Below are 13,954 nucleotides of genomic sequence, written 5' to 3'. Positions count from 1 at the left end.
TATGAGATGTATAGATGTATGAGATGTATGAGATGTATAGATGTATGAGATGTATGAGATGTATAGATGTATAGATGTATGAGATGTATGAGATGTATAGATGTATGAGATGTATGAGATGTATGAGATGTATAGATGTATGAGATGTATGAGATGTATGAGATGTATAGATGTATGAGATATATAGATGTATGAGATGTATAGATGTATGAGATGTATGAGATGTATAAATGTATGAGATGTATAGATGTATGAGATGTATGAGATGTATGAGATGTATAAATGTATGAGATGTATGAGATGTATGAGATGTATGAGATGTATAGATGTATGAGATGTATGAGATGTATAGATGTATGAGATGTATGAGATGTATGAGATGTATAGATGTATGAGATGTATGAGATGTATGAGATGTATGAGATGTATGAGATGTATAGATGTATGAGATGTATGAGATGTATAGATGTATGAGATGTATAGATGTATGAGATGTATGAGATGTATAGATGTATGAGATGTATGAGATGTATGAGATGTATAGATGTATGAGATGTATAGATGTATGAGATGTATGAGATGTATAGATGTATGAGATGTATGAGATGTATGAGATGTATAGATGTATGAGATGTATAGATGTATGAGATGTATGAGATGTATAGATGTATGAGATGTATGAGATGTATGAGATGTATAGATGTATGAGATGTATGAGATGTATGAGATGTATAGATGTATGAGATGTATGAGATGTATAGATGTATGAGATGTATAGATGTATGAGATGTATGAGATGTATAGATGTATAGATGTATGAGATGTATGAGATGTATGAGATGTATAGATGTATGAGATGTATGAGATGTATGAGATGTATAGATGTATGAGATGTATGAGATGTATGAGATGTATGAGATGTATAGATGTATGAGATGTATAGATGTATGAGATGTATGAGATGTATGAGATGTATAGATGTATAGATGTATGAGATGTATGAGATGTATGAGATGTATAGATGTATGAGATGTATGAGATGTATGAGATGTATAGATGTATGAGATGTATGAGATGTATGAGATGTATGAGATGTATAGATGTATGAGATGTATAGATGTATGAGATGTATAGATGTATGAAATGTATGAGATGTATGAGATGTATAGATGTATGAGATGTATGAGATGTATGAGATGTATAGATGTATGAAATGTATAGATGTATGAGATGTATGAGATGTATAAATGTATGAGATGTATAAATGTATGAGATGTATAGATGTATGAGATGTATGAGATGTATGAGATGTATTAGATGTAGAAATGTATGAGATGTATGAGATGTATGAGATGTATGAGATGTATGAGATGTATAGATGTATGAGATGTATGAGATGTATAGATGTATGAGATGTATGAGATGTATAGATGTATGAGATGTATAGATGTATGAGATGTATGAGATGTATGAGATGTATAGATGTATGAGATGTATAGATGTATGAGATGTATAGATGTATGAGATGTATAGATGTATAGATGTATGAGATGTATAGATGTATGAGATGTATAGATGTATGAGATGTATTAGATGTATGAGATGTATGAGATGTATAGATGTATGAGATGTATTAGATGTATGAGATGTATGAGATGTATGAGATGTATGAGATGTATGAGATGTATGAGATGTATGAGATGTATACTAATCAGCCAATCACATGACGGCAGCTCAGTACATTTAGGCATGTAGACATGGTGAAGACAATCTCCTGCAGTTCTCCCGAGCATCAGTATGGGGAAGAAAGGTGATTTGTGGCCTGTGAACGTGGCATGGTTGTTGGTGCCAGAAGGGCTGGTCTGAGTATTTCAGAAACTGCTGATCTACTGGGATTTTCACGCACAACCATCTCTAGGGTTTACAGAGAATGGTCCGAAAAAGAAAAACATCCAGTGAGCGGCAGTTCTGTGGGCAGAAATGCCTTGTGGATGCCAGAGGTCAGAGGAGAATGGGCAGACTGGTTCGAGCTGATAGAAAGGCAACAGAGACTCAAATCGCCACCCGTTACAACCAAGGTAGGCAGAAGAGCATCTCTGAACGCACAGTACGTCCAACTTTGAGGCAGATGGGCTACAGCAGCAGAAGACCACACCGGGTGCCACTCCTTTCAGCTAAGAACAGGAAACTGAGGCTACAATTTGCACAAGCTCATCGAAATTGGACAGTAGAAGATTGGAAAAACGTTGCCTGGTCTGATGAGTCTCGATTTCTGCTGCGACATTCGGATGGTAGGGTCAGAATTTGGCGTCAACAACATGAAAGCATGGATCCATCCTGCTTTGTATCAGCGGCTCAGGCTGGTGGTGGTGGTGTCATGGATCCATCCTGCCTTGTATCAGCGGCTCAGGCTGGTGGTGGTGGTGTCATGGATCCATCCTGCCTTGTATCAGCGGCTCAGGCTGGTGGTGGTGGTGTCATGGATCCATCCTGCCTTGTATCAGCGGGTCAGGCTGGTGGTGCTGGTGTCATGGATCCATCCTGCCTTGTATCAGCGGCTCAGGCTGGTGGTGGTGGTGTCATGGATCCATCCTGCCTTGTATCAGCGGCTCAGGCTGGTGGTGGTGGTGTCATGGATCCATCCTGCCTTGTATCAACGGCTCAGGCTGGTGGTGGTGGTGTCATGGATCCATCCTGCCTTGTATCCGCGGGTCAGGCTGGTGGTGGTGGTGTCATGGATCCATCCTGCCTTGTATCAGCGGGTCAGGCTGGTGGTGGTGGTGTCATGGATCCATCCTGCCTTGTATCAGCGGCTCAGGCTGGTGGTGGTGGTGTCATGGATCCATCCTGCCTTGTATCAGCGGCTCAGGCTGGTGGTGGTGGTGTCATGGATCCATCCTGCCTTGTATCAGCGGGTCAGGCTGGTGCTGGTGTCATGGATCCATCCTGCCTTGTATCAGCGGCTCAGGCTGGTGGTGGGGGTGTCATGGATCCATCCTGCCTTGTATCAGCGGCTCAGGCTGGTGGTGGTGGTGTCATGGATCCATCCTGCCTTGTATCAGCGGGTCAGGCTGGTGGTGGTGGTGTCATGGATCCATCCTGCCTTGTATCAGCGGCTCAGGCTGGTGGTGGTGGTGTCATGGTGTCTTTGGGCCCCTTGGTACAACGCCACAGCCTACCTGAGTATTGTTGCTGACCATGTCCATCCCTTTATGAGCACAATGTACCCTGTAACATCTGATGGCTACTTTCAGCAGGATAATGCGCCATGTCATAAAGCTGGAAGCATCTCAGACTGGTTTCTTGAACATGACAATGAGGTCACTGGACACAAATGGCTCCACAGTCACCAGATCTCAATCCAATAGAGCATCTTTGGGATGTGGTGGAACGGGAGATTCGCATCATGGATGTGCAGCCGACAAATCTGCGGCAACTGTGTGATGCCATCATGTCAATATGGAGCAAAATCTCTGAGGAGCTTCCAGCACCTTGTTGTATCTATGCCACCAAGAATTGAGGCAGTTCTGAAGGCAAAAGGGGGTCCAACCCGTTACTAGCATGGTGTACCTAATAAAGTGGCCGGTGAGTGTATAGATGTATGAGATGTATGAGATGTATGAGATGTATGAGATGTATAGATGTATGAGATGTATGAGATGTATGAGATGTATGAGATGTATGAGATGTATAGATGTATGAGATGTATGAGATGTATGAGATGTATGAGATGTATGAGATGTATAGATGTATGAGATGTATGAGATGTATGAGATGTATGAGATGTATGAGATGTATAGATGTATGAGATGTATGAGATGTATGAGATGTATGAGATGTATAGATGTATAGATGTATGAGATGTATAGATGTATGAGATGTATAGATGTATGAAATGTATGAGATGTATGAGATGTATAGATGTATGAGATGTATGAGATGTATGAGATGTATAGATGTATGAGATGTATAGATGTATGAGATGTATGAGATGTATAGATGTATGAGATGTATAGATGTATGAGATGTATGAGATGTATGAGATGTATAGATGTATGAGATGTATAGATGTATGAGATGTATGAGATGTATAGATGTATGAGATGTATGAGATGTATGAGATGTATGAGATGTATAGATGTATGAGATGTATGAGATGTATGAGATGTATAGATGTATAGATGTATGAGATGTATAGATGTATGAGATGTATAGATGTATGAAATGTATGAGATGTATGAGATGTATAGATGTATGAGATGTATGAGATGTATGAGATGTATAGATGTATGAAATGTATAGATGTATGAAATGTATAGATGTATGAGATGTATGAGATGTATAAATGTATGAGATGTATGAGATGTATAGATGTATGAGATGTATGAGATGTATGAGATGTATAGATGTATGAGATGTATGAGATGTATGAGATGTATAGATGTATGAGATGTATGAGATGTATGAGATGTATAGATGTATGAGATGTATAGATGTATGAGATGTATGAGATGTATAGATGTATGAGATGTATAGATGTATGAGATGTATGAGATGTATAGATGTATGAAATGTATAGATGTATGAAATGTATAGATGTATGAGATGTATGAGATGTATAAATGTATGAGATGTATAGATGTAGAGATGTATGAGATGTATAGATGTATAGATATATAGATGTATGGATATAGAGATGTATGAGATGTATAGATGTATAGATGTATGAGATGTATGAGATGTATAGATGTATGAGATGTATGAGATGTATAGATGTATGAGATGTATGAGATGTATATATGTGTGCTGACAATGTGCTTAGGTTATCAGGTTACAGGGTTATAAAGACTTTCGTTTAGTTTCTGAACAATCTCTTGGATCTGACATAGAAAGAGAGATGAGACAGATCAGAGACATGTTATGGATATATACACAGTGACACACCCTGCTGCCTCACCTATAAAGCACACAGTCAGCACTGCTATGCCCTCCTCCCCTGGGATCCAGAGCTTATCTTGCCTGCAGAGCTGCTACTGGACAGGAAGTGCCTGTGTCTGTAGTGTCTCCGCCTCCTGCCCCTCCCCCTGCCAGAGGAATCTGCCCGTCCATAGTCGGGTTTATGGATGTATACAGGCAAAACCAGAATGCAAACACCAGGCCTGATAGAGACAGGTGGGACTTATATCTGTATAATGCTGGGTTTTTGTTAATATCAGTGAATTAGAGAATGTGATATTTTGTTATCCTGAGAACATATAAGAATTTTGTCTTCCTGGGAGGAAAACCCCTTTAAGCTCTGTTGAAGATAAACATTAGAAAGTTGTAGCTTTTTTCAAGACGTTAATACAAAAACAATTGAACTTTAAAGGTTTTTTTATTTTGTAAAATTAGATAAACATCAAGAAATGATATAAAATAAATATCTCCAAAATCTTATTCTCCTGCGGAATGAAGGTAACACTGAATGGTAACAAATATGAGAAGGGCAACAATGGAAATAGAGCAACATGGCAACACTTGTATGAAATATCTGTGTATTAACCCTGTGTATTCCGTCTCCTTGTATAATGTCTTCTATGTCTGATCTTTCTTGTGTCCTAGAAATACAAGGATCTACAACATGATAGAAAAACCTTGGCCCAGGATTTACTCCAGGAGATTTTCGGGAGAGGAAGAGAAGCTGTGATAACATTGTGGGTCAGTCTTCATGTATTACGGAGGGATCACGGTTCCCCGGTCCTGGACGCTGTACTGGAGGAGCTCGGCCACAGAGGTAACATTGTGTATGACATGTGTCACTCATCATATCGGGGTCTCATAACTCACATTGACTTTGAGATTAAAGATTCCCAGAATGGATGCTGGTGGTCAGACTGCAAATGACCATACATTTTCTGCAGAGCGAGAACCCAACAAATCTCAGGAATATTTTAGAGGGTTTACACAGTCAAGTTTCAATATTTGCAGATAATACTAAGCTCTGTAAAGTATTGAGGAGTGGGCAGAGAAATGGTTGATGAGGTTTAATGTAGATAAATGTAAAGTTATGCACTTGGGCCATAAAAACAAAAAGTATAATAATGTTTTAAACAGTCAATTACATGGTAAAACTGCAGCTGAAAAAAATTGGGTGTGTTGGTGGCTTGTAAACTTAATTTTAGTGACCAGAGGCAGGCAGTTGCTGCTAAAGCAGATAAAAGAATGTGGCAGATTTACTTATCTGGCCCATTCGCGATCCAGCAGCGCGTTCTCTGCGGTGGATTCGGGTCTTCCGGCGATTCACTAAGGCAGTTCCTCCAACGTCCACCAGGTGTCGCTGCTGCGCTGAAGAGCATCGGAACGCACTGGAGTTCATTGAGCCATCCTGGGTGAGGGTAAGCGCGTATCCAGCGAACTTTTTTTTTTTTAAATGCGCCAGTTTCTCAGAATCCGGCAAGTTATCGTTCGGCCACGCCCCCGATTTCTGTCGCGTGCATGCCGGCGCCGATGCGCCACAATCCGATCGCGTGTGCCAAAAACCCGGGGCAATTCAGGGAAAATCGGCGCAAATCGGAAATATTCGGGTAACACATCGGGAAAACGCAAATCGGCCCTTAGTAAATGACCCCCAATAAGTTTTGCCCTTATAAAAATCCCTGGTCAGAACACACATGGAATATTGGGTACAGTTTTGGGCACCAGTGAACGGGTGCAGAGGAGAGCAACCAAGATTATTAGGGGAATGGGAGGATCAGAATTAAAGGACAGATCACAAAATTTGGGATTATTCTGTTTAGAAAAAAGACGACTGAGGGGAGACCCCATTACAATGTACAAATACCTGAACGGACAGTACAAGGATTTCTCCAAAGATCTTTTTATACCTAGGCCTGTGACCAGGACAAGGGGGCATCCTCTACGCCTAGAGGAGAGGCGATTTTACCATCATGCCGCTATGCTTCTGGCCTCCTGTGCTCCTGTTTCTGGCCTCCTGTGCTGCTCTTTTTCTGGCCTCCTGTGCTCCTCTGTTTCTGGCCTCCTGTGCCGCTCTGTTTCTGGCCTCCTGTACCGCTTTATTACTGGCCTCCTGTGCCACTCTGTTTCTGGTCTGCTTTGCCGCTCTGTTTCTGGCCTGCTTTGCCGCTCTGTTTCTGGCCTGCTGTGCTCCTCTGTTTCTGCCCACTTGTGCCACTCTGTTTCTGCTCCCCTGTGCTCATCTGCTTCTGCCCTCCTGTGCTGCTCTGGTTCTGATCTCCTGTGCTCCTCTGTTTCTTGCCTCCTGTGCTCCTCTGTTTCTGGCCTCCTGTGCTCCTCTGTTTCTGGCCTCCTGTGCTCCTCTGTTTCTGGCCTCCTGTGCTCCTCTGTTTCTGGCCTCCTGTGCTCCTCTGTTTCTGGCCTCCTGTGCTCCTCTGTTTCTGGCCTCCTGTGCTCCTCTGTTTCTGGCCTCCTGTGCTCCTCTGTTTCTGGCCTCCTGTGCTCCTCTGTTTCTGGCCTCCTGTGCCCCTCTGCTTCTGACCACCTGTGCTCCTCTGTTTCTGGCCTCCTGTGCTCCTCTGCTTTTGGCCTCCTGTGCTCCTTTGTTTTTGGCCTCCTGTGCTTCTCTGCTTCTGACCATCTGTGCTGCTCTGCTTCTGCCCTCCTGTGCTCCTCTGTTTCTGCCTATCTGTGTTCCTCTGTTTCTGCCCTCCTGTGCTCCTCTGTATCTAGCCTCCTGTGCTCCTCTGCTTCTGGCCTCATGTGCTCCTTTGTTTTTGGCCTCCTGTGCTTCTCTGCTTCTGACCATCTGTTCTGCTCTGCTTCTGCCCTCCTGTGCTCCTCTGCTTTTGGGCTCCTGTGCCTCTCTGCTTTTGCGCTCCTGTGTTCCTCTGCTTTTGGCCTCCTGTGCCTCTCTGCTTCTGTCCTCCTGTGCCTCTCTGCTTCTGGCCTCCTGTGCCTCTCTGCTTCTGGCCTCCTGTGCTCCCCTGCTTTTGCGCTCCTGTGCTCCTCTGCTTTTGGCCTCCTGTGCTTCTCTGCTTTTGGGCTCCTGTGCCTCTCTGCTTTTGCGCTCCTGTGTTCCTCTGCTTTTGGCCTCCTGTGCCCCTCTGCTTCTGACCACCTGTGCTCCTCTGTTTCTGGCCTCCTGTGCTCCTCTGCTTTTGGCCTCCTGTGCTCCTTTGTTTTTGGCCTCCTGTGCTTCTCTGCTTCTGACCATCTGTGCTGCTCTGCTTCTGCCCTCCTGTGCTCCTCTGTTTCTGCCTATCTTTGTTCCTCTGTTTCTGCCCTCCTGTGCTCCTCTGTATCTAGCCTCCTGTGCTCCTCTGCTTCTGGCCTCATGTGCTCCTTTGTTTTTGGCCTCCTGTGCTTCTCTGCTTCTGACCATCTGTGCTGCTCTGCTTCTGCCCTCCTGTGCTCCTCTGTTTCTGCCTATCTGTGTTCCTCTGTTTCTGCCCTCCTGTGCTCCTCTGTTTCTGGCCTCCTGTGCCTCTCTGCTTTTGGCCTCCTGTGCCGCTCTGTTTCAGGCTTCCTGTGCTCCTCTGTTTCTGCCCTCCTGTGCTCCTTTGTTTCTGGCCTCCTTTGGTTCTCTGCTTCTGGCCATCTGTGCTCCTCTGCTTCTGGCCTCCTGTGCTCATCTGTTTCTGGCCTCCTGTGCCTCTCTGCTTCTGTCCTCCTGTGCCTCTCTGCTTCTGGCCTCCTGTGCCTCTCTGCTTCTGGCCTCCTGTGCTCCTCTGCTTTTGCGCTCCTGTGCTCCTCTGCTTTTGGCCTCCTGTGCTTCTCTGCTTTTGGGCTCCTGTGCCTCTCTGCTTTTGCGCTCCTGTGTTCCTCTGCTTTTGGCCTCCTGTGCCTCTCTGCTTCTGTCCTCCTGTGCTCCTCTGCTTTTGGCCTCCAGTGCTCCTGTGCTTCTCTGCTTTTGGGCTCCTGTGCTCCTCTGCTTTTGGCCTCCTGTGCTCCTGTGCTTCTCTGCTTTTGGGCTCCTGTGCTCCTCTGCTTTTGGCCTCCTGTGCTCCTGTGCTTCTCTGCTTTTGGCCTCCTGTGCTTCTCTGCTTTTGGGCTCCTGTGCTCCTCTGCTTTTGGCCTCCTGTGCTTCTCTGCTTTTGGGCTCCTCTGCTTCTGGCCATCTGTGCCGCACTTTACACTTGTACATCCTACTAATGTATTATTTCTTTTTAGGTGACAGTCTAGTTGAAGAAATCGTTCTGGATAAATATGGGCATGAAATTCCCCCAGAACTGAGAGGTAAGTGCACATTCTATGTTATATATTATAGTAACATGAAGCTCACAGTCTCCATGAAGATCTACTGAGACAATCAGAACCAGATATGGCACATCGACTGTCAGAGGATTTTCTGCTCTGGAGGAAACTCTTATTACCTCATTTTAAAAAATATATAAAAAATTTTTTTTTATTATTTTTTATTTATTTTCTTACGCAGTTGTACACATGCTCATCCACATGTACAGTGACAAAGGCAAATCCTTGCCCCCCTTCTCTTACTCCCTATCAAAACAACACATTTATATATCCAGAACCATTGACACTTGCCGGTAGCACTTCAGATCCATTTGTTTAGTCTTTCATTATTCCTCCATTCATTATTATATCATAAGATGTTCTCTATATTCAGATGATTGTTGGAAGTGGACCCATCCCTCCCAGATACCCTGAAATCTCTCGGAAGAGTCTTGTATTGCAGCTGTAAGCTCTTCCCTTATTTCCTCATCCTCCGTGAGCCGTTCCCTATGTGACAGATAATGGGGCAGATTTACTTACCCCGGTCCATTCACGATCCAGCGGCTTTTTCTCAGACGCTGATTCGGGTCTTCCAGCGGTTCACTAAGGTAGTGCGCCTGATGTCCACCTGGTGTTGCTGCTGCGCTGAAGTGTGTCGGAGTTCGCCGGAGTTCACCAAGCTATCCTGGGTGCAGGTAAGTGCGTGTCAAGCGACACTTTTTTAAAAAAATACGGCGGTTTTTCAGAATCTGTCGGGTTTTCCGACGGCCAAGCCTCCTGATTTCCGTTGCGTGCATTCCGGCGACGATGCACCACAATCCGGTCAAAAACAATCCGGCCAAAAACCTGGGGCAATTCGACGCAAATCGATTATTTTTAGGGCAACCCGACGAAAAAACACGATTCGGGCCCATAGTAAATGACCCTCATTGAGTGTGTGATGCTTCTTCTCTGAACATCTAATCTCATAAGCTGTAAAATCTCTTGTGTATTGTATAACGGATGTTAATAAGAACAACACGTTATGTAGTTGAATGGATCTCCCAAAGATCTGACTGGTCCATATGGGTCAGTATTTCTTCTACTGGGAGTCATTCATTAGTAGTGATGAGCGGACCCATCAAAATTATGTCCAGGGTCAGGTACAGGGACTAAACCTGCACTTAGTAGCACCCATGGTCTGTGCTGGCACCGGGCATAGCCACCAGGAGCTACCAGAGCACACGCGGTGTCATCGGGGAGCGATAACCTCCGGGAAAATGATGGTGCGCATCCCCCGCCGGCACACAGGCAGAGCATGCACGCTGTCTGCACTTATATGCCCCTGGTGACTCTGCATGTAAAGAGATTGGTGTCCGCACTGATCGCGGGGGTTAAATGGCGCGGGGTTGGAGTTGAGCTGAACCCGAATGAAATATCACAAGCACAAAACTGCCCAATAGACAACTAAGTTTTATACCAGGATCATGCAGTGAAAGTGGATTATCTAAAACTGGATAGGACAAGGACAGCTGTGGGGGATAGATGATACCTTATCGAAGATTTGGTGCAGATCTTCAAAGTAGTTGATGAAGTCAGGAGAATCCATTCTAAAAGGTGAAGGGATCAGGTGCAGCTGAAAGTGGAGCCGGAGATGCCACAGCTTCCATTGCAACTCATAGTTTTGTCTCCCTACGTCAACACCTATCTATTATCCTTGTCCAATGCACCACTATATAGTACTTGAATGTGTGGGGTACACCTTGTCCTCCTTGTGTTTTTGGTAAATACAAAGGTTTCTTGGACAATCTCGCGTCTTTTCCATCTGAATAAAGGACAATAACAGAGAGAACCTGTTTATGAATGTCTTTGGGAATAAGATCGGGATCCATTGTAGAAAATAAAAATTCATGGCGTTAGGTTCATTTTAGCAACAGAGTCTCCCAAACCAGGTAGAGTAGAGTGGCCTCCATTATTATTATTATTATTCTCCTCCGGAATTGTCTGTAAAAGTGAAGGGAAATTAGGTGAAATCATTGACATGGATCTGATTTCAGTTCAATCCCCAAATCATTTATTGAATTATTTGCCCATTTAAAACGGAATTTTTCTCTTAAACAAGACTTGTCCCTGAGTGTCAACATGATATGAAATAATTCCGATCTAAGCCGCATTCACACGTCCGTACGGGGGTGGGGGGGCTGTAGGTATGGGTGCAAGCTTGTGGTCGCACATACGTCCCCCATAGAAGGCAATGGGCGCACGGAGTGATGCGGTGCCACACGGGGAAGGATAGGAAATGTCCTGTACGGCCTGTACGCCGCGTATCTCTATGGAGAGGGGAGGGGTCACCTCCATCGCGGCGGATGTATGTCCGGCCGTAGTCGTGTGGGCATATGTCATAGTAAATCCAGACTTACTGTAATTAGTTTTGTATGAGGATAATCGTAAATTTTACTTCAGACATTAAATTAGGAAGAGAAGTTTTGTAAATTGCTACAAAAAATAGTATCAACTGCATAAGAAGAAACGTTATGATCCTGCCCCCCCCCCCTTCTCCATCCCCTTATGTTTCTGTGGGCTCTAATTGTACATAATAGGGAGAATATTAGAGGGGGGAGAGGACACCCCTGTCTTGTCCCATTTGTAATAGTAAAATAAATTGATGTTTTACCATTTATCACATCCGCCAAGAACTGATCCAAGAACAAGGACCAAGTCCTATGTGTTCCAGAGGTCCCTGTATGAACTAACCCTATCGAAAGCCTTTTCAGCATGTGTAGGTAATAGAGCAGCCGGACGCCCCCTCTGGAGGCTCCAGGGGTCACAGTGATGGCTCTGGTGCTGCCATCGCTGGCCTATTCTATCCCTGTGGAGTGTAACGAGGGGGATACAGGACTCCAGCATCTCGGCAAATCATTTTCCATCTGCATTATGTAGAGATTGGAGGAGAGACTCTTTCCCTCGCCTCATCTCCACTTCATGACTGCAGGGTTTACCCCTTCCTCGCCAGGAAGCTTTCAGCTTTAGTAATGGACGGATGTAACAGCAACTATTACATTTCTAATTCAACATAACAAGGTAAAAATGATGACAAATTTACATATTTTCCCTTTTTTCAGTGGTAAAAAAGGATTTGAAAATCGATGAGTAGAACGATATTATTTGTGGAATTCTTTGCTAGTTGCTCAGCACGAGACATGGAATGACTGGAGAGCATTAAGGATTTTGGAGGCCTTTTTCTGGTACCTCCCTGCCATTACACACATGGTGGACCCAAAACATTGCAAACACCCTCAGGGCGTGAATACTTTCTAAAATGTGAACCCCCCAAATGTTTTCAATTAGGGTCAATAAAGACTTTTTGACTTTTGGAGGTTTTTTTGTGGAATTAAATGAAAATATAAATACAGTTTTTTTAAAAAAAATATTTGGATTCCAAAGTCTTTTTTCACACTTGATTTGTGACCATAAACGGGTATTTCCACGAAGACAAGATTCTTATATGTCATCAGGATAATTCACTGTTATTAATAAAAATGCAGCATTTCACAGATATAAGTCCATTCTGTCGCTATCAGTCCCAATGTACACAATTTCAGTTTCCCCTAGATCCGACCCAGTACCTTCTGACTTACCGTCGGGCCGCCATCTTGGATTTCTGTGTGTTGGCCGTGCTTTGGAGTTTTCTCTCTCTACACCCTGCACTCTAGCCCCGCCCCCTGTATTCTAGCCCCGCTCCTGTACTCTAGTCCCTCCCTCTGCTCTCTAGCCCCATCCCCTGCACTGTAGCCCCGCCCCTGCACTGTAGCCCCACCCCCGGCAGTCCAGCAAGGGGCTCACTCACTGATGCACACTGAGACACAGAATCTAACTTCCTGAGGTATCAGCATGGGGAGGACTACAAACTACACACAGATCTAGTGTGTTGTGGAATAGCAGAGATGTAGGAGAGCTGAGTGTAATTGGCATCTAATAGATCTCATCATCTCTCATCTGTCTCTTCTCTCTCTGTGTCAGATACTAGATCAATGTTCAGAAGCCAAATGAAAGTGTATATAAACCACATCACAGAACTAGATGGATTATAATGTGTCTGAATTTAAAGCCACTCGTGTCACCAGTGTGAACTGAGGCAAAGTGTCTTGAGACTGCAGAGGGGTTTTTTCAATGCAGTTGTGATACAACCAGCACACTGGATTTGGCATAAAGTGCAATTGATTAAATATACCACATAACCAGTACAACAATGTCTGTACTTTGAAATTTTCTATTGTTTGTTGGTAGAAAAAGAAAAGAAGTTTTTTGTCATTTCTGTGAAATGACAAATCCTGTGTCCACACGTGTCATCTCCTTTATGAGATGTCATCCTGAAAAGACAGAGGGACGTATTTCCGATAATATCAGTCACCTGTGTGTATTCTTCACTATGTGGTAATAAAGGTGCCTGGATTTTGTTCTTCAGAATTTTTTGGGGCTTGATTTTGTTTTGTAATAAGGTGGATCTACTAATTTGGGATCCATTATTTCCTGCCCCTTGTACTGTCTATTTAGGGTCTTTGTGATGTAACAAGCGCTCGGGGTGCACTCACACTGAAACTCTTCACTAGACGAGCAGATCCTTTTAGCTCGGATATATTTTGGTAGGTTCTTGACAACATGAAGGGGGCGGCAGGGATCGGCCTGCAGAATTGTGTTCGCTCTGGTTGGGTTTTCTATAAGAACTATTGTGTTTTGAACTATGAAAGAGAGATCCAAAAAAGTGACAGTAGTTGGGCCGGTATGA

General features: G+C 44.0%; 1 protein-coding gene across 1 annotated transcript in view; it reads left to right on the top strand.

Annotated features, from left to right (window-relative positions):
* The window catches only part of LOC140069146 (NACHT, LRR and PYD domains-containing protein 3-like), a 109,449-nt gene that overhangs the window by 43,512 nt on the left and 51,983 nt on the right, over window positions 1–13,954 (top strand). Inside the window, exons 5-6 of the mRNA XM_072114517.1 lie at window positions 5,602–5,773; window positions 9,127–9,192. Coding sequence (XP_071970618.1) covers window positions 5,602–5,773; window positions 9,127–9,192 — 238 coding nt within the window. The remainder of the gene's footprint in view (window positions 1–5,601; window positions 5,774–9,126; window positions 9,193–13,954) is intronic.

This window comes from Engystomops pustulosus, chromosome 7, assembly GCF_040894005.1.
Source record: "Engystomops pustulosus chromosome 7, aEngPut4.maternal, whole genome shotgun sequence".
Classification (NCBI taxonomy): Eukaryota; Metazoa; Chordata; class Amphibia; order Anura; family Leptodactylidae; genus Engystomops; species Engystomops pustulosus.
This window is presented reverse-complemented; position numbering and strand designations above follow the sequence as displayed.